The 24,115-nt window shown below is 37.6% G+C and overlaps 1 protein-coding gene across 2 annotated transcripts in view; it reads left to right on the plus strand.

The window, feature by feature from the left end:
- OGT (O-linked N-acetylglucosamine (GlcNAc) transferase) overlaps positions 1-23,544 on the plus strand; it is a 37,392-nt gene extending 13,848 nt beyond the window's left edge. For both annotated transcript variants that reach the window (XM_068532839.1, XM_068532840.1), the window contains exons 6-22: positions 2,082-2,161; positions 2,720-2,915; positions 3,176-3,316; positions 3,907-4,007; positions 4,169-4,322; positions 4,419-4,520; positions 4,718-4,897; positions 5,569-5,727; positions 5,876-5,965; positions 10,909-11,034; positions 11,450-11,620; positions 11,734-11,850; positions 11,939-12,109; positions 13,749-13,901; positions 15,780-16,032; positions 16,257-16,380; positions 21,272-23,544. In XM_068532839.1, the coding sequence (XP_068388940.1) occupies positions 2,082-2,161; positions 2,720-2,915; positions 3,176-3,316; positions 3,907-4,007; positions 4,169-4,322; positions 4,419-4,520; positions 4,718-4,897; positions 5,569-5,727; positions 5,876-5,965; positions 10,909-11,034; positions 11,450-11,620; positions 11,734-11,850; positions 11,939-12,109; positions 13,749-13,901; positions 15,780-16,032; positions 16,257-16,380; positions 21,272-21,446 (2,493 nt within the window). In that variant the 3' untranslated portion in view covers positions 21,447-23,544. The remainder of the gene's footprint in view (positions 1-2,081; positions 2,162-2,719; positions 2,916-3,175; positions 3,317-3,906; positions 4,008-4,168; positions 4,323-4,418; positions 4,521-4,717; positions 4,898-5,568; positions 5,728-5,875; positions 5,966-10,908; positions 11,035-11,449; positions 11,621-11,733; positions 11,851-11,938; positions 12,110-13,748; positions 13,902-15,779; positions 16,033-16,256; positions 16,381-21,271) is intronic.
- The last annotated feature ends 571 nt before the right edge of the window (positions 23,545-24,115 follow it).

Raw genomic sequence — 24,115 nt, forward strand, 5'->3', positions numbered from 1 at the left:
ACTTTAGTAATTAAAAATTCTTTTTTTAAACGGGCAGCTTTACTGTAAAGAAGCAGTGTTTCTTGGTGAAAAGACTGATTCCAGATCTGGGGCAGGAAATGTACAAAAATAATCTGGAGTGCCTTGTTGTGCCAGAAAGCAAGGAAGTTTTGATATATTTATGTCAAAAGGACTCAGGAGGCAACTGGAAGAGGCTCCTACTGGCTAAAGATGGAAGTTGAGCATCAATGGGAATAATAACTGAAATACATTGAAACTTATCAAATACATTTAAGTTCATGAGTATAATTATACTAAGAAGAAATTCATGGGTCATCTTTGGAAGATAAGGAGCAACTCATTTTGAGAACTGGTTAAACAATTGTCCTCTCTCTCCTGTATGAACTGGACATCAGGGTAACCCAGTAGTTGATGGGGGAAGTTTCTCTTTATACAAGTGTTCCAGCTAATAAATGAAGTAGGAATGATAGAATCAGAGTATCACCAATAATAAATTTAGGCATTTATCAGTGGCAAAAAAAAGAGACAAAACCACATTTTGTACCTTGTGACAGAAGTAAGTACTTCCAACCAGTGAAGTAGCCTTGCAAAAAGAGAAAAGAACCCAAATCTGATTACGCTTGTAGTTCTACCAATTTACAGGAAATACATGGGACAGGGAAATATAATAAGCATGTTAAAGGACACCATAGGGGTGCAGTCAGCAAATTCAAACTATGGGAAGCTGTATAGGACAGTGATCTGATTTCTTCAACAAATTACAGGAATAAAAATGGAGATTTAAATTAAACTTTTAATTTAAAAGATTTAAAGAAACTCACAAAGACATGTTAATTGTATGGGTCTTATTTGGATCCTCAATCAAAGTTAACCAGAAATTGGACCACTGAATGGATATTTGATATTAAGGAATTGCTGTCACTTTTTTAGGTGTGATATTGGTATTGTGGTTATGTTAGAAGGAAAAAGTATTCCTGTATTGTCCCTAAAATATATTTTGAAATATTTTCGAATGAACTGATATGTCTGGGATTAGCTTCAGAATGATCTGGGAAGAGGGTGAGTTAGGTTGGAATATAGATTAAATAAAATTGAATATGATTTTTTAATTGTTGAAGCTGGGTAATGGAGACTTGAGGGTTTGTTATATTCCTCTGCTTTTGTATATATTCGAAATTTTCCATAATAAAAAGTTAAATTTTGGGGGTGGACATCTATTACTATAGACAATCTAAGTAAGTTAAGTGCAGCAGAGTTGCCATCTAAGTGAAGAGGAATGTTCTTAATGAATCTTAAATACATTCACAGTTACTCATTACCTTTACCTTTTCAGTATTTCAGTTCAGGTTTCCATTCATTACACTATAGTAGTACCTACTCTCTTGCTCTGTGGTTCTCCTTGGTTGCACATGAGGAGCTTGTAAAAGATATGGGTATCCTGGCCCCGTTTTCAGAGGGTCTGATTTAACTGGCCTGTGTTGGAACCCAGGCTCCATTTAGGAGGTGAATTCTAATATACTGCCAGGGTTGAGAATTACTGCTGTAGATATATCTGGTCATATTTTAAGACAGCTTCAGAACTATTTGAATGAACCATTTAATGGTTAGTATCCCCTTGAAGTAATGTATCTTACTGAGTATACAGCTCTAATTACATATCTTACTAAGGTCTGAGTATACAGTTGTAGTTACTGAGGTATGTATTTCCTTTTTCAGTTAGAGCTTGCTGCTTCTTCCTGCCATTATTTTCTAGAAGAGCTAGGCTGATTAATTGAGAATAAAATGGGGCCAACCATGAGAAGTGTTCAGCTCAATAAAATTGGAGCAGACCCAATTTAAAATTTTTCCCTTCAGGACACATTTTGCTCTTATATTACATGGGAAGTTATTTTGATAACACTGAGATTTGTGAATAATGAGTGGGTACTAAAATAATTGGGTTTTAAAAATGAAAGAAATAAGATTTAATTATACTAGAAAATGTAATTGGAGGTCTAAAATTACCTCAGACTAAAAAATTGTAATTGGGAAGTTAATCTGAAATTCTAACTTGCTCTAAGTAACTGTCTTGCAATTTTTAGGCTGTCACCCTTGACCCCAATTTTCTGGATGCTTATATCAATTTAGGAAATGTCTTGAAAGAGGCACGGATTTTTGACAGGTGAGGGAATGTTCTATTTGGAGTTTTTGTTGTATCAACACTTGAGAGTTTAGACTGAAATTATCACAGTGGGTCATTGAAATACACTTTCCTTTTCTACTATGTTGCTTTCCCCTGCTCAGGTCTGCTGTATTACCTTTTATTATAGGTTTATTGTTGCCTGACTTCATTGTTGGCTTTTCACAAAGCCATTATCCTTTCGCTAGGAGTTTAGTTGAAATTTCCTTTATTGTAAAACTATTGAAATGGTTATCTTTTAGACTAAATTATTCCTTCTATCTGATTCAGAAAGCTAAGTAAATCCTGACTTTTAACTTTTTGTTGCTGTTGTCAAAGGAAAGTCTGTTTCTTATGGGGGTATAGAAAATTTTTCAGTGTAAAAATACATTTTATAAAGGTGCAATTTTGATTTTTGAGGTTAAGTGTAGTATGGCATGAATTAATTGTAACTAGTTACAATTGATATACTTTGATATAGTATAGAATGAAATAATTGTAACAAAGCATTCATTAAAAGTTAGTTGCGTTGTGTGTGTGTGTGTGTGTTTCTGTTTATAGAGCTGTGGCAGCTTACCTTCGTGCCCTAAGCTTGAGTCCAAATCATGCAGTGGTACATGGCAACCTGGCTTGTGTATACTATGAGCAAGGCCTGATAGATCTGGCAATAGACACCTACAGGCGAGCTATTGAATTGCAACCACATTTCCCTGATGCTTACTGCAACCTAGCCAACGCTCTCAAAGAGAAGGGCAGTGTAAGGATTTTTATTCAGTCTCTTTCTTTGTTACCTGATGGGATTAAAAAAAAGTCATTTTTGTACATATTGTCATTAAATATTGAGGTGGTAAATTGTTTAATTTCGGGGTTGTAGATGAGAGGAAGAATAGCAAAAATACCTGTTTTTCTGGAATATTACCAGCCATTAGGCTTAACTAAGCAATTGTTAGAATAATATCAGTGGTGGCTCTGTGATTCCTCTATATAGGTTTTTGAATAGTTTGTTTTGTTTTTTAGGTTGCCGAAGCAGAAGATTGTTATAATACAGCTCTCCGGCTGTGTCCCACCCATGCAGACTCTCTGAATAACCTAGCCAATATCAAACGAGAACAGGGAAACATTGAAGAGGCAGTTCGCTTGTATCGTAAAGCATTAGAAGTATGTTGAGGGTGGTGTGGCTGGGTATTTTGTCTGTGTGATAGTAGAGGGAAGGCAATTAAGTTTGCCATGTCATCCACCTCTTTTTTAAAAATAGATAGTGGGTGAATCATTCGTTGAACCAGTAATTGAGTACCTAAGGTATGAGTGAGGTCCTGTGTGACATTCAAGAAAATCCTTAACATTGAGTTTGTTATTTTATGGGTAGATAAGATCGGCGCAAAAAATTTAAACAGTAAGCTAGAGTTCAAGAAGAGTTACCAGTAAATATATAATTTCAGTACCTGACGGCTGTAATGTTGGTTGGTAGGTGTGGTAGGAGTTTTGAAGAGAGAGATGCTAGAGTTACCAGCATAAACTAAGATGAGGAGAGGTCTACCTCATGTTTTGAAACACGGAGAGGTATAAAATAAAGGAAGAGGTAGAATTTGAACTACTTGGCTTTGAAGAATGAGTAGACTTGGAGAAGGTGGAGAGAAGTGTAGGGATATAAAGGTGCTTGAGCAAAGTTCTTGTTGTGGTAAGTTATTACTGCTGTTTTAGCAGTTATTTCTTTTTTAAACCTCGGTTATCATCTTGAATCTTTATAGGTCTTCCCAGAGTTTGCTGCTGCCCATTCAAATTTAGCAAGTGTATTGCAGCAGCAGGGAAAACTGCAGGAAGCTCTGATGCATTATAAGGAGGCTATTCGGTAAGAGACTCACAGCCTTATTTTTTTCTTCTAAGTTTTTAAAGGTTTGGCATTTGGCACATTTGGTATGTGGGACTTTTAATAATAGCAGACTAAATTAATATTACAGGGGGTTAAAGGTTTTTGTACTAGAGAAATAAAATCTTTGTCCTCTCCTTTAGAATCAGTCCTACCTTTGCTGATGCCTACTCTAATATGGGAAACACTCTAAAGGAGATGCAGGATGTTCAGGGAGCCTTGCAGTGTTATACTCGTGCCATTCAGATTAACCCTGCATTTGCGGATGCCCACAGCAATCTGGCTTCCATTCACAAGGTACTATTTTTTATATATATTTTATTACAATATATGCATCTTAGCACCTAATGTTTTTAGGAAAAATGTTAACCATCCCACTTTATTTATTTCCAGGATTCAGGGAATATTCCAGAAGCAATTGCTTCTTATCGCACTGCTCTGAAGCTTAAACCTGATTTTCCTGACGCTTATTGTAATCTGGCTCATTGCCTGCAGGTAAAGAATAACGGGCCAGTAATTGGCTTTCAGGGTTGTAATCACTTTTTAGTTGTTATGTGCCATATTAATCCAAGCTTGGCTGGAGACAGTGTTTTTTATTGGGTTATCTGACATTACTTTAGGCCAAAGACACATAAGATGTTAAGTCTTGGAGTAAGGTTTTCTGGATAATAACTTCTTTTTGCCTCCTCTAGATTGTCTGTGATTGGACAGACTATGATGAACGAATGAAGAAGTTGGTCAGCATTGTGGCTGACCAGTTAGAGAAGAATAGGTTGCCTTCTGTGCATCCTCATCATAGTATGCTATATCCTCTTTCTCATGGCTTCAGGAAGGCTATTGCTGAGAGGCATGGGAACCTCTGCCTGGATAAGGTGCGAGTCTTTCGTTTTAATCTTTTCGTTGTAAAGTAAAACACAGATACAGAAAACTACATGAATCAAATTTATGGCTTAATGAGTTATCATACGGTGTTTACCACCCAAGTTGAGAAATGAAGCTTCGTGAGCCAGCCCAGAAGCCCCCCTCCCATTGTGTCCTGTCTTGATCATAACCCCTTCCATTCTATAAGGTGGAATCCTTAACTGAAGTACTTAGCAGTAGGCTGATGGTGTTTCCTTTAATTTTGAAACCATAGTTTTTAATAAAGTGTTTGGTATTTTCTACTCACCTTTGAGAACTAGAGCAGTACTTGATCAAAGGTGGGAATTTTCTCAGCAGAATAGAGCAGAGTGCTAGGTGTAATTCTGTTTTTAAAAAAATGCTTCCCTACAGAATTTTCTAAAATGCAGGGTTTGTCATGCTCTTTCCACTCTGCTTCCTTCCTACAACTTTAACTTGCTTGGGCTACTTCATAGGCCTCAGGAACAGGTCAAAGTATGAAGCATATTATACAAATTGCTAAGGTTGTATTAGACTGGTTATATGAATTAAAGAAGTATTCTGGGCATACCATTCCTAACAGGTATGCTTCTAGTCAGTTTTCCTAGATGAAAATTTACATATAGACTCAACTTTACTAACAAGCACTGAATTCCATTGGTAGATAAATGTCCTTCATAAACCACCGTATGAACATCCAAAAGACTTGAAGCTCAGTGATGGTCGGCTGCGTGTAGGATACGTGAGTTCTGACTTTGGGAATCATCCTACTTCTCATCTTATGCAGTCTATTCCAGGCATGCACAATCCTGATAAATTTGAGGTAAGACTAGTGTTGCTCTAGAGTCACTATTTATAAAACCAAACAAACCCACAGTGGTAGCTTTATAGTCACCTTTAGGTGTTAAGCCCAGTGTCTTTTGGAAAGATTTGAGCCAAGGTTATTAAATATACTATGTGCTGCCTTTCAGGTATTCTGTTATGCCCTGAGCCCAGATGATGGCACAAACTTCCGAGTGAAGGTGATGGCAGAAGCCAATCATTTCATTGATCTTTCTCAGGTAGGTGAAACTCTTATACTTCCAACTTTTTTATTTTTTTGAGTCCTCTCCCTCTTTTTCTTGATGAGTCTGGCTAATGGTTTATCAATTTTGTTTATCTTTTCCAAGAACCAGCTTTTAGTTTTATTGTTCTTTGCTATTGTTTTCTTTGTTTCTATTTCATTTTCTTCTGCTCTGATCTTTATGATTTCTTTCCTTCTACTAACTTCGGATTTTGTTTCTTCTTCTTTCTCTAGTTCCTTTAGGTGTAAGGTTAGATTATTTATTTGAGGCTTTTCTTGTTTCTTGAGGTAGGATTGTAGCTATAAACTTCTCTCTTAGAACTGCTTTTGCTGCATCCCATAGGTTTTGGATCATTGTGTTTTCATTATCATTTATCTCTAGGTATTTTTCGATTTCCTCTTTGATTTCTTCAGTGATCTCTTGGCTATTTAGTAACGTATTGTTTAGCCTCCATGTGTTTGTGTTTTTTACATTTTTTTCCCTGTAATTGATTTCTAATCTCATAGTGTTGCGGTCAGAAAAGTTGCTTGATATGATTTCAATTTTCTTAAATTTACTGAGGCTTGATTTGTGACCCAAGATGTGATCTATCCTGGAGAATGTTCTGTGCGCACTTGAGAAGAACGTGTTATCTGCTGTTTTTGGATGGAATGTCCTATAAATATCATTTAAATCTATCTGGTCTGTTGTGTCATTTAAAGCTTGTGTTTCCTTATTAATTTTCATTTTGGATGATCTGTCCATTGGTGTAAGTGAGGTGTTAAAGTTCCCCGCTATTATTGTGTTGCTGTCGATTTTCTCTTTTATAGCTGTTAGCAGTTGCCTTATGTATTGAGGTGCTCCTATGTTGGGTGCATATATATTTATAATTGTTATATATTCTTTTTGGATTGGTCCCTTGATCATTTTGTAGTGTCCTTCCTTGTCTCTTATAACATTATTCATTTTAAAGTCTATTTTATCTGATATGAGTATAGCTACTCCAGCTTTCTTTTGATTTCCATTTGCATGGAATATCTTTTTCCATCCCCTCACTTTCAGTCTGTATGTGTCCCTAGGTCTGAAGTGGGTCTCTTCTAGACAGCATATATATGGGTCTTGTTTTTGTATCCACTCAGCGAGCCTGTGTCTTTTGGTTGGAGCATTTAATCCATTCACGTTTAAGGTAATTATCGATATGTATGTTCCTGTGACCATTTTCTTAATTATTTTGGGTTTGTTTTTGTAGGTCCTTTTCTTCTCTTGTGTTTCCCACTTAGAGAAGTTCCTTTAGTATTTGTTGTAGAGCTGGTTTGGTGGTGCTGAATTCTCTTAGCTTTTGTTTGTCTCTAAAGCTTTTGATTTCTCCATCAAATCTGAATGAGATTCTTGCCAGGTAGAGTAATCGTGGTTGTCGGTTCTTCCCTTTCATCACTTTAAGTATGTCATGCCACTCCCTTCTGGCTTGTAGAGTTTCTGCTGAGAAAGCAGCTGTTAACCTTATGGGAGTTCCCTTGTATGTTATTTGTCATCTTTCCCTTGCTGCTTTCAATAATTTTTCTTTGTCTTTAATTTTTGCCAATTTGATTACTATGTGTCTCGGCATGTTTCTCCTTGGGTTTACCCTGTATGGGACTCTCTGCGCTTCATGGACTTGGGTGGTTATTTCCTTTCCCATGTTAGGGAAGTTTTCGACTATAATCTCTTCAAATATTTTCTCAGGTCCTTTCTCTCTCTCTTCTCCTTCTGGGACCCCTATAATGCCAATGTTGTTGCGTTTAACGTTGTCCCAGACGTCTCTTAGGCTGTCATTTGTTTTCATTCTTTTTTCTTTATTCTGTTCTGCAGCAGTGAATTCCACCATTCTGTCTTCCAGGTCACTTATCCGTTCTTCTGCCTCAGTTATTCTGCTATTGATTCCTTCTAGTGTAGTTTTCATTTCAGTTATTGTACTGGTCATCTCTGTTTGTTTGTTCTTTAATTCTTCTAGGTCTTTGTTAATCATTTCTTGCATCTTCTCAATCTTTGCCTCCATTCTTATTCCGAGGTCCTGGATCATCTTCACTATCATTATTCTAAATTCTTTCTCTGGAAGGTTGCCTATTTCCACTTCATTTAGTTGTTTCTCTGGGGTTTTTTCTTGTTCCTTCATCTGGTACATAGCCCTCTGCCTTTTCATCTTGTCTATCTTTCTGTGAATGTGGTTTTTGTTCCGCACGCTGCAGGATTCTTGCTTCTGCTGTCTGCCCTCTGGTGGATGAGTCTATCTAAGAGGCTTGTACTGCCAACTTTTTATTTTGAGCGAATAGTGAATAAAACTGTTGGTGTGTAGCTTGTATCCTCAATTTTCTTTTTTTAATTTAATTAACTTATTTATTTTTGGCCGCTTTGCGTCTTCATTGCTGCCCGTGGGCTTTCTCTAGTTGCGGCGAGTGGGGGCTGCTCTTTGTTGCAGTGCGCGTGCTTCTCATTGCGGTGGCTTCTCTTGTTGCGGAGCATGGGCTCTAGGTGCGTGGGCTTCAGTAGTTGTGGCACGTGGGCTCAGTAGTTGTGGCTCACGAGCTCTAGAGCGCAGGCTCAGTAGTTGTGGCACACGGGCTTAGTTGCTCTGTGGCATATGGGATCTTCCTGGACCAGGGCTCAAACCTGTGTTCCCTGCATTGACAGGCCGATTCTTAACCACTGCGCCACCAGGGAAGCCCATATCCTCAATATTTTTCGTGGCAGATATTTAACATCAGCTACTACATACCTGTGGTCAATTGCTTTGACCTTATTTCCTTGATTGTTTACATTTATTACATTGCATTTATAATCAGCATGGATTTTTGCTGAGTTTGCAAATGAAATAGAAATATGGTGTATTTGTGCTTGGACGTAGAACTTCTCTGGGGATTGAGCTAGCACTTGTGACAGTAGATACTAATTACCTGAATAAATTGAACAAAATGGTGGCTTGGAAGAAGAACAAATAGGTCATTGAAAGGGCCTTTGCCTTTGGTTTTCTTTATTTCTTTACTTGCTGCATTGCTGTTTCCTCTAGGAGCAAACGTTTTATGATAAATTAAGATTGAAACCTGTGAGGGAGTGAATTTGCTGAAGGTATGGACTAGAGTTTTTTTTATAGACGCTGTTGGCCACTTTGGTCACTAACAGAGGTACATATGGTATATCCAGTAATTCATATATATGAATCATTGAAGTCCTAGCAGAAGGATTGTGAGACTCTTGTCATTTCATAAATAATTTCTACCAACGTCTTTTGCGTTATAGCTGTTGCTTTGGAAATATACCTGACCATTTTTGATGTAGGGTTGGACTCTCTGTGACCAAGAAGAATATGGCCCTCCACCTCTGAGACCTTTTAGGATTCACTGCTTATTGACTGAAGTCTAAACTCTTTAAAAATATATATTTATTAATTTTATATATATATATATATATATATATATATATATATATATATAAATTGAAATGTAGTTGACATACAAGGTTATGTTGGTTTCAGGTGTACTACATAGTTAATTGACATTTGCATACATTATGAAATCACCATGATAAGTCTAGTAACTATCTGTCCCCATACAAAGTTATTACAGTATTACTGACCATACTCCTCATGTTGTATGTTATATCCCTGTGGCTTGCTTGTTTTATATCTGGAGGTTTGTACTACTTAATCCTGTTCACCTATTTTGCCCCACTCCCTCCCTTCCCTCTGGCAACTTTTAAATGGCTGAGGAATAGTCCATTGTGTATGTATACCACATCTTCTTTATCCATTCATCCATCGATGAACACTTAGGTTACTTCCATATCTTGGCAATTGTAAATAGTGCTGCAGTGAACATTGGTGTGCCTATATGAAGTCCAAGCTCTTCAGTGTGGCCTTCACAACCTTTCTAAACAAACAACCTTGTTTGCCAGTGCTTTTCATCCATCATTAGCCCTCAGTTATACCCTATACCAAGTAGAAGTGATCTACCCATTTTTTAAACCTACCATGCACTTTACTCTGGTTCTTTATTCATACAGTTCTCTGTCGAGATTGTATTCTGTCCAACTCCCTCAAACTCCTATCCATCTTTTTTTAAAGTTAATTAATTAATTTATTTATTTATGGCTGCATTGGGTCTTTGTTGCTGTGTGCGGGCTTTCTCTAGTTGTGGCGAGCGGGGGCTACTCTTTGTTGGGGTGCGTGGGCTTCTCATTGCGGTGGCTTCTCTTGTTGTGGAGCATGGGCTGTAGGCACGCGGGCTTCAGTAGTTGTGGCACATGGGCTTAGTTGCCCCGCAGTGTGTGGGATCTTCCCGGACCAGGGCTCGAACCCGTGTCCCTTGCATTGGCAGGTGGATTCTTAATGACTGCGCCACCAGGGAAGTCCTGCTATCCACCTTTGAAGCCCATTTCAAATATCAACTCCCCTATGAAGCCTAGTTTTGTTTTTTTTTTTTTTTTTGGTTGCGTTGGGTCTTTGTTGGTGCGCGCGGGCTTTCTCTTGTTGTGGCAAGCGGGGGCTACTCTTCGTTGCGGTGCGTGGGCTTCTCATTGCGGTGGCTTCTCTTGTTGCAAAGCACGGGCTGTAGGCATGTAGGCTTCAGTAGTTGTGGCACATGGGCTTAGTTGCCCCGCAGTGTGTGGGATCTTCCCGGACCAGGGCTCGAACCTGTGTCCCCTGCATTGGCAGGCGGTTTCTTAACCACTGAGCCACCAGGGAAGTCCCAAGCCTAGTTGTTCATACATTCAGTCTAGAGGTAAACTCTCCTTCCTCTGTATCCTGTTCGTGTAATGCCGTGGGCCCATTTTAATGGTACTTAACCATATTTTTACCCTGCGTTAATGTAATTTGTGTTGTTACCACTTTTGCATCTGGGAATTTGAATTCTGTTCAATGCCATTAAGACTAGTTGAATCAGTCTTAGGTTATACATAGTATGAGTTCTTATTTTTTTATTCCATAGATTCCATGCAATGGAAAAGCAGCTGATCGCATCCATCAAGATGGTATACACATCCTTGTAAATATGAATGGTTATACCAAGGGTGCTCGAAATGAACTCTTTGCTCTCAGGCCAGCTCCTATTCAGGTAAAGGAAATAATGATAATTATTCACAGTGTTTATTGGGCTAAGAAGACAGTGATAGGTTTTTTCCCTCTTTGGTTAACTGTCCTTTGAAACAATAGGACAGACATGCTTGAGTTAATGAAAAAGAAGTGTAGTTCTTGAAAATGCACAGGGACAAAGAATTTTGAGTGAGAACACAGTGCCCACAGGTACATGTATATGGAGACGTGCAATTCATAGCTGGATGTAAACAGTTGTTCTGTCTTGTAAATTGGAAAAACGGTTTAGCACTTAGAAGGTTAGTCTAAAATATTACTTGATTGCTCTTGGCTAAAGAAGTCCACCCTCCTTTGTTGTTTGTTTACTTATTTAATTTTAGACCATTTTGCTGAAGGTTCCTAGTCAGTTTTTGGTCTGATTTTTCTTTTTCTTTTAGGCAATGTGGCTGGGGTACCCTGGGACTAGTGGCGCGCTTTTCATGGATTATATCATCACTGATCAGGAAACTTCACCTGCTGAAGTTGCTGAGCAGTATTCTGAGAAACTGGCTTATATGCCCCATACTTTCTTTATTGGTGATCATGCTAATATGTTCCCTCACCTGAAGGTAGGTAGAAAAACAGTACTATAGGGGAATTGCAAAGAACTGTAGTCATTTATTTCCTTGCTGCTGTCCCTGTGCATCCTAAAAGATATGTCTGAAACTTTTTTTTCGATTAGAAAAAAGCAGTCATCGATTTTAAGTCCAATGGGCACATTTATGACAATCGGATTGTGCTGAATGGCATCGACCTCAAAGCATTTCTTGATAGTCTACCAGATGTGAAAATTGTCAAGGTCAGAACCTGGTCAATACTGTCATTGAAATTGTTATCTGCATTTGGGATCTTTTCCCTAATGATGTATTTTGTGTAATTATTTTAAGATGAAATGTCCTGATGGAGGAGACAACGCAGACAGCAGTAATATAGCTCTTAATATGCCTGTCATTCCTATGAATACGATTGCAGAAGCAGTTATTGAAATGATTAACAGAGGACAAATTCAGATAACAATTAATGGATTCAGTATTAGCAATGGACTGGCAACTACCCAGGTGAGAAGAGAATAATAGAACATACTATCTACCACCAAGTATACATTTATCTTCTTTACATCTCATAACTCTAGGTGGTAAGCATCATTACTCCTGTTTTATAGATGAGGAAATGAATTCAGTGGAAATTGGCATCTTATATAGGTTTGTTTGATTTTAAAAGTCTCTTGGATTCAGCCAGCAGGTTACTTAATGAGAGTCTTCTGTGTTAATACCTTGTTATTCCCTGCCTGTGGCTTTACTCTTATCAACGGTGAACTGTCTGTAGGCATCATACAGTGTCTTGCTTCTGTAACTCATCCTTTCCCCAGTTAAATCTTACTCATCTTTAAGACTTTCAGTTCAGACAACTCCGCCAGGAATCTGTTTCTGTCCATATCCCTGACCTCTCCTTCCCTGCTCCATTGGTACCTGTATTCTCTGTTCTTGTAGTATTTGGGATATATCTTTACGTCCAGCACAACACATTATAATTCCCTGGGTTTGTATGTATTCTCCACTGAATTGAATTACTTTAGGGTCCGTGTCTTAGCCACAATATTGAAGTACGTGCTGAGTAAATATTGGGTTGGCCAAAAAGTTCCTTCAGGTTTTTTTTTGTAAGCGCATATGAAAAATCCGAATGAACTTTTTGGCCAACCCAATAGTATATATTGCATACTTGAATAAGTGAATATGTAGCTCTGTCAAGAGATCATAAGGCAAGGATCTCTGACCTCTTTAGGAGTTAACAGTTTTAGTGGTATAGCAGTTTATACAAAGAATGCTTGAAATGAATTCAGGTAAAGGAATTAATCACCCGTAATGTGTATTGGGCCTGAACTGTCCTTTGAAACAATAGGGCAGACATGCTTGACTTAAGGAAAAAAAAGTATACTTCTTGAAGTGCACAGGTACAAAGAATTTTGAGTGTAGAACACAATGCCCGTAATGTATGAGATGTCTATCACACCTGGAATAGTTGCATAACAAGGTAAGGCAGTACCCAGATGTGTGGGAATTTTAAGATAAGACTGTAATTGTGTATGTAGATGCTCAGAAATAGTGCTGAGCAATGTGAGGAGAGGCAGTCTTAGTAGAGATTGTTTAGTAATTTAAGTTTAGTCTTGAAAGGTGGGTGTGATTTAGAAAAGGATATTTCATACATGGAGAAAAGAGTGAGCAAAAGCTTGCTGTTGGACTAATAGGGTTTTGAAGAGAACTTTTTGGCTAGAGTGAAATGTTTCATAGTGCAGTCCCCCCCAAATTAAGATAATGCTCTAACTTTTATCCTTTAACTTAATGTGTCATGAATATATTCTCATTATAGTTCAGTGACATGACTTTTAATGGTTATACCACTTTGCATCGTAAGGATTGTTTATTGATTGAAAAATATCAGATTGGGGACTTCCCTGGTGGTCCAGTGGTTAAGACTCCACACTCCCAATGCAGGGGACCTGGGTTCGATCCCTGGTCAGGGAACTAGATCCCGCATGCCGCAACTAAAGACCCCGCATGCTGCAATGGTGCAACGAAGATCCTGCGTGCCGCAACTAAGACCTGAAGCAGCCAAATAAATAAACAAATATTGAAAAGAAAAGGAAAATATCGGACCATGTTTACTTTAAATATAATCGTATATTTTTTCTTGTTTTAGATCAACAATAAGGCTGCCACTGGAGAGGAGGTTCCCCGTACCATTATTGTAACCACACGTTCTCAGTACGGGTTACCAGAAGATGCCATTGTGTACTGTAACTTTAATCAGTTATATAAAATTGACCCATCTACTTTGCAGATGTGGGCAAATGTGAGTGTGTGTAGATTCATTATTAATGTCTAGAGATTCTAGTAAAGATTCTGTATATAGGTCGTCTTGCTGAGGCTGCCCCCCAATCCTCCCATTCAGGAGCTATTGTGCTAGATTATTGTGATAATCTTCAAAAGAGCTGTAGATTTCAGCAATTTTTGATTTGTCCTTCAAGTGTCTAAATATCATATTATGAACTTTTAAAATTTATGTGTTCAAACGCAGGAATCAGCAAACTTTTTCTTAAAAGGCCAGGTGGTAAATATTTTTGGTTTTGCAGTCCATACTCTGTCACACCTACTCAATTCTGCCATTGTAGCAAGAAAACATCATACTCATTATATAAATGAATGAGTATAGGTATGTTCCAATAAGTTTTTATTTACAAAAACAGGCAATATGCCAGATTTGGCTCATAGGCTATAGTTTGCCAACCCATGGTCTAAGCTGATAGCAAAGCTGTTACGTATACTCATCCACATTTTACATCATTCTTGCAATATTGTAGAGTTAGAACCAGGAAGGAGTTGGCTTATGCCATTACTTCTCAGCCATTTCATCATACCAGTTTGCATAAGCAGGACCTCTGAAGGTTCTAAACTTTGCTATCCATATCTGCCTCTTTTTCCATAGAGCTAAAATGGAGATAATTCTTGGTTGACTTTTTTTCTGATTAATACCTGGGTTTTTTGGTCTGTTTTCTTTTTTTAAAGGAGGAGGGAGGGTGGAGAAGAGGAAACAGATGAGTACAGGTTTACTATCCCTTAATCTTCACTTCCCCATTTCAAAAAACCTGAAAACCAAAAGCATCTTCATAAGTTTGTGGTAAATTTATTTGGTTGGCAGCCACACTGCCTGAACTGATGTTAGGCTATTTATGGTTCTTTCTTTATTCCATTTAGTATGAATATTCCTACATCTTGATGCAGAGATACTAATATGTTGGTTTGCAGGGAGTTGCCGCTGAGAGTGTTACGTAATTTATATATACTGTACTACTTTTTAAAAATCTGAAATATTCTAAATTCTGAAATCCATCTGTTCTCATGGCTTTCAGAGACGGGATGGTGAACTTGTATGATACATTGAGTAGATGTAGGTCTAAATCGGGTTGGCAAACTATGGCCGATGAGCCAAATCCAGTCCACTGCTTGTTTTTTTGTTTGTTTTTTTTATTTTGGCAGTGTGGCATGCGGAATCTTAGTTCCCTGACCAGGGATCGAACCTGAGTCCCCTGCAGTGGAAGCACGGAGTCCTAACCACTGGACCACCAGGGAAGTCCCAGCTGCTTGTTTTTGTAAATAAAATTTTATTGACACACAGCCATGCCTACTTACATATTGTCTATGGCTACTTTCCAGTGACAAGGGCAGAATTGAATAGTTATGACACAGTCCACGTTGGCGTCAAAGGCAAAAGTATTTGCTCTCTGGTCCTTTACAGAAAATGTCTGCCGACCCCTGATCTAGATTAGGCAAATAAAGTTTGGCAAGTGTGAACTAACTTTATTTGTTGTACCATGGTGGGGGATTTAAAATTTGAAATGGAAAATTCCTATCTCATGGACAAAAACCACTCCTAGTATCAATTCCCACAGGACATAGCTGCCTCAGATTTTGCCAATTAGTAACTTGTTTTGTGTCTTCTTGCATTAATCTCCTCTTTCTTTGAACTGTCTTTGGGGACAGCTAAGCAGAACAGGAACCTATAATTCAGTTGATCTAATTCATCTATGTGAAAGAAAGACTTAAGTGCACGGTAGGCTGCTTATCTGGGTGAAAAGAATAGAGTATGGTAGAATTACTAGAAATTTATGGGAGCCTTTCTTGAGAAGGGCAGAGCTGCTATTAATACTTGCTCTTGTTTTCCCTATTTTAGATTCTGAAGCGTGTTCCCAATAGTGTACTGTGGCTGTTGCGTTTTCCAGCAGTAGGAGAACCTAATATTCAACAGTACGCACAAAATATGGGCCTTCCCCAGAACCGTATCATTTTTTCACCTGTTGCTCCTAAAGAGGAACATGTTCGGAGAGGCCAGCTGGCTGATGTCTGCTTGGACACTCCACTCTGTAATGGACACACCACAGGGATGGATGTCCTTTGGGCAGGGACACCCATGGTGACTATGCCAGGTGAGTTGCTTCCTTGTTCTTTTTAAAATCTCCTTGGGAGAGACACTTCCAGGTGAAATCGTATTGTACTAGAAGCAACATTTAGGGCAAGATGATTGAAAATGAGACTTGTTCAAGTCTGGACACTCCTCATCTGCATTGTGTGGATATTTAACATAAACAACATTAATAACTGTGTGCTATTTGCATTCTCAGATGTGCAGTTGTTATCTTTCTTATTGCAGGAGAGACTCTTGCTTCCCGAGTTGCAGCTTCCCAGCTCACTTGTTTAGGCTGTCTTGAGCTTATTGCTAAAAATAGACAAGAATATGAAGACATAGCTGTGAAACTGGGAACTGATCTAGAATAGTAAGTAAACTTTTCCATGAACAAATTATATGGTGAGGTGAAGGAAACAAGAAAAATTTAGAGAGAATATAGGTGTTATGAAGTGAAATCATAAAATAAGGGTAATATAAAATAAATGAATTAGTTGTATGCTCTCTGGATGGGAGAAGGACTTTTTATTATTTTATTTTTTAATTTAATTTAACTTGTTATTTATTTTTATGGCCGCGCCACGCGGCGTGCGGGAACTTACTTCCCCGACCAGGGATCGAACCTGTGCTCCCTGCAGTGGCAGCATGGAGTCTTAACCACTGGACCACGAGGGGAGTCCTGAGAAGAACTTTTTAAACTTTCATAAATGAAGTGATCATTAGGTTTCACTATGTAAAGAGTAAGTGGCTGAATAAAAGTAAGTCAAGAGAATTAAAAGATGTAAACTAGCTATACTTCAATCAAAAAAAAAAGAAAATTAAAAGGCAAACAAGAGGGAAAAAAATCTGTTCCTTAATGTCAAATATTAATAGCCTGGCTATATAAAGACTGAAGAATATTTACATTTTAAATCCCTTAATAGGAAAGTAAGCAAAGAAATGACAGCTGACTAAAGTAGAAATACAAATGGTTAACAAGAAAGTTTCAACCTCTGTAGTAGAAATAAATATTTATTTTTTAATTTATTGGCCTTGCCACCCGCCTTGTGGGATTTTAGTTCCCTGATCAGGGATTGAACCCACGCCCTCGGCAGTGAAAGCGTGGAGTCCTAACCACTGGACCACCAGGGAATTCCCTAGTAGAAATAAATTAAAATAACATTGAGGTATACCCATTATTTACCAATAAAATACAAGATTTTTAATATGATACCAATGATGAGGGAGCATTGAGGTGCTGACCTTTTCATACATTGGTGAGTAAATTGGTAGTCCTTTCAGAGCCCTAAAAAAAAAAAAAAAAAAAAAAAGCTAGACCTTTGACCCTAAGAATATCCTTATAATAATATTTGGGCACGACTTAAATGCCCCCAAATGGGTGGGAATTAGAGAGATGATGCTTAGATAAATGATGCTTTATCCATACAATAAAATAGTGTTTATCTCTTAAATGAGATTTTTCTTTGGGTATTACGTGTGATTTTTTTTTTCTTTGTGTTTTCTGACAAGTAGCATATTATGTAGAAGTTTAAAGAAGCACCCTCTTTGAGTCAGACTTCCTGGGTTTGAATCCAGGCTCTCTCACAAGCTTTGTGACTTTGGACAAGTTAGTCTCTATGTGCCTTGGTTTTTCCATCTGCAAAATGGGGATGAATGATAGTACCTACCTTGCAGAGATGTGAGGATTAAAAAAAAGTGTTCCCGGTCAGAATGGCCATCATCAAAAAATCTACAAACAGTAAATGCTGGAGAGGGTGTGGACAAAAGGGGACCCTCTTGCACTGTTGGTGGGAATGTAAATTGATACAGCCACTATGGAGAACAGTATGGCGGTTCCTTAAAAAACTAAAAATAGAACTACTGTATGACCCAGCAATCCCACTCCTGGGCATATAGCCTGAGAAAACCATAATTCAAAAAGAGACATGTACCACAATGTTCACTGCAGCTCTATATACAATAGCCAGGACATGGAAGCAACCTAGGTGTCCATTGACAGATGAATGGGTAAAGAAGATGTGGCACATATATACAATGGAATATTACTCAGCCATGAAAAGAAACAAAATTGAGTTATTTGTAGTGAGGTGGATGGACCTAGAGACTGTCATACAGAGTGAAGTCAGAAAGAGAAATTCTACAAATACCGTATGCTAACACACATATGGAATCTTAAAAAAAAAAGGTTCTGAAGAACCTAAGGGACAGGACAGGAATAAAGATGCAGACGTAGAGAGTGGACTTGAGGACACGGGGAGGGGGAAGGAAGGGTAAGCTGGGACGAAGTGAGAGAGTAGCATTGACATAGATACACTACCAAATGTAAAATAGATAGCTAGTGGGAAGCAGCCGCATAGCACAGGGGGAGATCAGCTCGATGCTTTGTGACCACCTAGAGGGGTGGGATAGGGAGGGTGGGAGGGAAACGCAAGAGGGAGGGGATATGGGGATACATGTATACGTATAGCTGATTCACTTTGTTATACAGCAGAAACTAACACAACATTGTGAAGCAATTATACTCCAATAAGGATGTTTAAAAATAGAAAAGAAGCATTTCACGTGCAGCACTTAACAACAGTTCTTGGTACATAGTAAGCATTCAACAGATGTATGTTAAGCATTTATTTATCATTTTCAAAATTTTCTCCCCTGAACATCATATACAGCTAAGAAAAACTAGTGAAAACTTTGAGCCCAGGCATTAAACAATTAAGATTTATGTCCATCATCCCAGAGATAACTACAGTAAATAATTTAGTGTATTTTTTTTTTTTTTGGAACTTAGTTGATTTCATACAATACTTTTTCCCAACATTTTGTTATGAAAAAGTTCAATTTTATAATAAACACTTATATACCTACCACCTAGCTTCCGCCACTGATAATTTTACTGTACTTTTATCACATTGATTCCATCTGTTTATTCCTATATCCATTTAGAAATCTATCTTATTTAAAGTAAATTGCAGATATCAGTATTCTTCTCTGTAAATACTTCAGAATGGCCATCATTAGAGTTTAATATTTGTTTCTTTTGTCTTTTGAGGCAGAATTTATATACAGTGTATAGACAAATCTTTTTTTAATTGAATTTTACTTTTCGTTGAAGTATAGTTGATTTACAGCATTTCTGGTGTACAGCAAAGTTGATTCAGTTATATATATATATATATATATATATGTATGTATATAATATATAATTATATATTATATATAATATAATATATATTATATATATAATATATAATTATATATTATATATTATATATAATTATATATTATATATATGATTATATATAATATATATTATATATATATTATATATAATATATATTATATATATTATATTTATATAATTATATACATTATATATATAATTATATATATATTATACACGTGTATATTCTTTTTCATATTCTTTTCCATTATGGTTTATTATATTGAATATAGTTCTCTGTGCTGTACAGTAGGACCTTGTTGTTTACTTTATCTACAGTAGTTTGTACCTGCTAATCCCAAACTGGAATACACAAATCTTAAGTGAGTTTTGAGAAATACCTTTATAACCCAGGCCTCCAACAGCATGTAGAACATTACCATCACTCCAGAAAGTTCCTTCACACCCCTTCTCAGTTGGTCCTCCTCACCAACCCTCAGAGACAACCACTGTTCTGAATTTTTTTTGCACCATAATTTATTTAGTCTTGCCTTTCTAGAACCTTATACAAATGGAATCATACAGCATGTACTCTGAAGGCTTCTTTCACTCAGGATAATGTTTTGAGATTCATCCATGTTGTTGGCTCGTATCAGTAGTTCATTCCCTTTTATTGCTGAGTAGTATTTCAGTGTATGGATGCACCACAGTTTAACCATTCTATTGATATACAGAACTTTATTTATTTATTTATTTAAAAATTTATTTTATTTATTTATTTATTTTTGGGCGCTTTGGGTCTTCATTGCTGCGCGCGGGCTTTCTCTAGTTGCGGTGAGCTGGGGCTGCTCTTCGTTGCGGTGCGCGGGCTTCTCATTGCGGTGGCTTCTCTTGTTGCGGAGCACGGGCTCTAGGTGCACAGGCTTCAGTAGTTGTGGCACACGGGCTCAGTAGTTGTGGCTTGTAGGCTCTAGAGCGCAGGCTCAGTAGTTGTGGCGCACAGGCTTAGTTCCTCCGTGGCATGTGGGATCTTCCTGGACCAGGGCTCGAACCCGTGTCCCCTGCATTGGCAGGCGGATTCTTAACCACTGCACCACCAGGGAAGCCGACATACAGAACTTCAAAAAAAAAACACAAAGGTATTTTTATTTGGAAGATAACATTAATATGGTCATGGTTGGGTTGAGGCCAACAGATATGCATAGCTGTTTTACTAGTTCCGGCACAATAAAACATTAGAATAACCTTTTTTTTAATTGTTTTTAAAAATGCACAGGAGTATTCCAGCTTCTGGTTCTAAAGTAATAATTCTCTCTGTATAAGAATAGTCTCATGACAAATGATATATTCACAACAGGAGGAGAGAGAGAATTCTATCCTCTTTCCCCAGAAGAATTGATTGCTTTTTTTTCCTGTTTCTGAACAGAACCATAGTCTTGGTGATATTAGGAACCCTTTTTTTTTTATATCTAAATAAACAACTCAGTTCATGTACAAGGGGAAAATTAAAGCAGTAGACATACTGCAGTTTTTCCCCTTGAGTGTTTTCCTATTTCATTAAAACATTCATAAAATGAATACTTCCGTCTTATGTTTGTGCCTTAGCTATTGTAAATGATGCTTCAGTGAACATCTTTGCATGGTCAAGTATGTCTGCATCTTTGAATATTTCTGTTGAATAGATTTAAAAGTGTTATTGATAGGTCATAGGGTTATGAACATTTATGGTTCTAATAGACACATGCTAAGTTGCTTATTAAAAGGGTAAACAGTAGTACGTAGGAATAGACGTGTCATTGCCAAGTCTTATTTTTATTTTATAGGTAGAAATAAGATGAAGTGGAGAAAGCATGGTGTCTCTTGGATATGCTTATTTAGGAAAGAACAGTTTTTTCAGGAGACGTGGAGGTGAACTCCATTATAAGTGTTCAACATTATGTTAGCTGTGACCTTTCACTTTTTTAGCATTGAGGTAAGGGAGGGCCAATCAGAAGAGAAAGTTTGGTCATGTAATTTACCATAAAGGTGTCTAGGTGTTTATGGGGGCTAGTTCTGAGTTTCTGCTCTGATTTGTAAACTTGGATCTCTTTTTATTATTCAGCCTGAAGAGAATTCGTGGCAAAGTCTGGAAGCAGAGAATATCTAGCCCTCTGTTCAACACCAAACAATACACAATGGAACTAGAGCGGCTCTATCTACAGATGTGGGAGCATTATGCAGCTGGCAACAAACCTGATCACATGATTAAGCCTGTTGAAGTCACTGAGTCGGCCTAAATAATGACTGTGTGCACAGGAGAATTACCCCTGTACCTGAGCCTCAACCTTCTGGGGGAAAGGGAACTAGATACATTACTTTGTACTTATCTGTACAATATCATGTTACAGATGGGTGACAGACAATGATAACAAATAGCACAGCCAGACTTGCTTCCTGCATGATCATGATAGGGAGAGACACAAGAGATGGGAAACTGCTGTTCCACAAGGAGTCTCCATAGAATTTTGCAGCAGCCAGGTGTTGCATAAGTCTGGAAGGTCTGATCTCCCTTGGTCTTCCATGGGATGGATGGTTAGTGTGGAGGGGAGATAGAGATTGCCCAGCCGTTTTGTGATTATCATGGGTTGATTGAGTCTTCTGAATTTATTTTTTTCTTTATTTTGGGTATTGGAGCTTTTAAAAATGGTTTCAGGTATTTTTATTCATGTGAAGTGTATATGATTCTCTTGAGATAAGGTTTTAAGCTAAAATATTCCTTGTTTTAGTTTCTGAACTCTATAGATAATGGGGACTTTGCTGGTGTAGTCTTTTTATAGGTTTTATAAACCACTTGAGCCTATATCAGTCATTTTAGTGTCTGACATGTTTGGAACTATCAGTGCTTTGTTGATTTATGGCTTAAATTCTTTTTCTGGTCCGTTTCCTTCTTCCCTTCCCCCCACTTTAAAAATTTTCCTGTAACTTGGCTAACAAAAAACCAAGTCTGATTCAAAACCTCCCAGAGTGTTTCTCTTAAACACATCATCTGGTGCCAAATGAAGATTCTTAGGAGTGACTATTAGTTATGAAGGGCACAGTTGTGGTACTGTCACTGATGATAATAATAATGGATTTTTGGCCTAGAGTTTTGACCTATTTCACCAGTGTTTTACCGTTGACTGCCCCTCTATGCTGCTTCCAAAAGTGATAGTGTGTGATAAGATTTTTACTTTCACTTCTAAAGTTTTTTTTTTTTTTAAGTGAGTCCTGTTCTTCCTTTTTCTTTCAGCAGAAATGAAATCCCAGGTAAGTATAAGTATTCAAATATTTGATTAGTAAGTCACAGTTATCTCCAGTACATTAAATAACTTTCATCAAAAAACATGTTATAGGTAAAAAGCTCTGGAGGACCAGCTATGTATATGATTATTATGTTTCAGACCTTCTAGGGTATTATATATAATAACTTGTCTTCTGGACGTGGTCTTGAAGTCTTTATGGAATCAGCCTCAGTAGTAGCGAACTGCACTACTTGGTTTGGAGTATAAATTAGACTTTAGCCCTCCTGAAGGTTGAGTTTTTGGTATTGAAAACCATAGGAATGAAATTATTGTATTTCAACAAAGGATTGAGGGCTTGAGGCTTAAACAAGCCAACATATGAATATATGTTTTTGTCTTGCTGTACTGCACATATGCTGTCTAGTAACAGATATTTTGTCTGCTAGTAGTGTTCTAGATTCTGTCTTTCCAAAGCGCTGAGGCAGTGCACCTATTCTGTAGTTGCAGCTGATGCCTGAATGTATCCTAGCTGACAAATTATTGATTAATAAGAACTTGAATTTCTGAAAGATTTGTACTGTTAACCAAAATCTGAGCAAGGAGTCTCAAATGTAATTCTTGGCCAGAATTACATGTTAATGAACGATTTAACAGTGTAAATCAAGGAACATGAGTGTAGGGATTTCTTTTAATTTATTTTTTACCTGCTTGAAATAATCAGTTAAAGGTTGCCAGCTTGGTTGCAGATGAACGGACGTTTGAAGTTCACCAAACTACTTAATGTGGAATAGGATAATAGACTTCCAACGCCCTCAAGGCTGTGACCTTGCAGCCATTTTACATAGCACATCATCCTCCTATAGGGATGAACCTTTCCCTGGCCTGAAAAGTAGCCGCTCTGGTTGAAGCTTTGCTTATTGTAACAGGCTTTTGTTTCCAGGTAACATGTCTGTGGAAGACTTAATTCTGAATAGAGATATAGATATTACTGGAGACTAATTGTTTTTTCTATTATACTCTGCTTTATCAAAAAAGTAAAACATTTACATTGTGCTACAGAAATTCAGATGTTGTCTTGCAATCTTTAAACAATAAATGAATGATTTGCCCTTAATATGGCTGATGTATTTTGTGTTCTGTTAAATTGAGCATTGGATGGAATAATAGGGTCCTCCAGTGATGAAATCTATATTTGAACAGCTCCAAACAACAAAAGGACCAGATTTCCCTACAGTGCAGCTATGATAGTAAGAATTGTTTTGTTTTCTCAGCCAAGTGTGGTGGAGCATGGGTCAGGTTGGTGTACGATCCATTAAGACTTAACAAAGCCTGAGACTCCCAGCACACGCATTTGTGTTTGTTCCTGTTCAGCGTATAACCATTCTGGCTTCTTCATCTACCCTTGTAGTCTCATTCTTTATGTGGACTATTCCTTCCCACTCTGTATGGTGATTGAACTCAACCACCAGTATGAGGGAGGAGGATATCCATGCATCAGGGACCAGAACAGGCTGTTTAGCTGCCTGTTTTCTCAGAGATATAACCAATTTTTTTTTCAATAAAATGTTAGGTAATTTACCTCCCAAGTTCTGTGGATTGAGACCCTCAAAGCCCTAATGTGGGTTAGTGTTTGTTTCTTGGAAGATGGGGCAAGAAAGATGTCCAGTAGATTAGTCATAAGTTCT

The sequence above is a fragment of the Eschrichtius robustus genome, chromosome X (genome assembly GCF_028021215.1).
Source record: "Eschrichtius robustus isolate mEscRob2 chromosome X, mEscRob2.pri, whole genome shotgun sequence".
Classification (NCBI taxonomy): Eukaryota; Metazoa; Chordata; class Mammalia; order Artiodactyla; family Eschrichtiidae; genus Eschrichtius; species Eschrichtius robustus.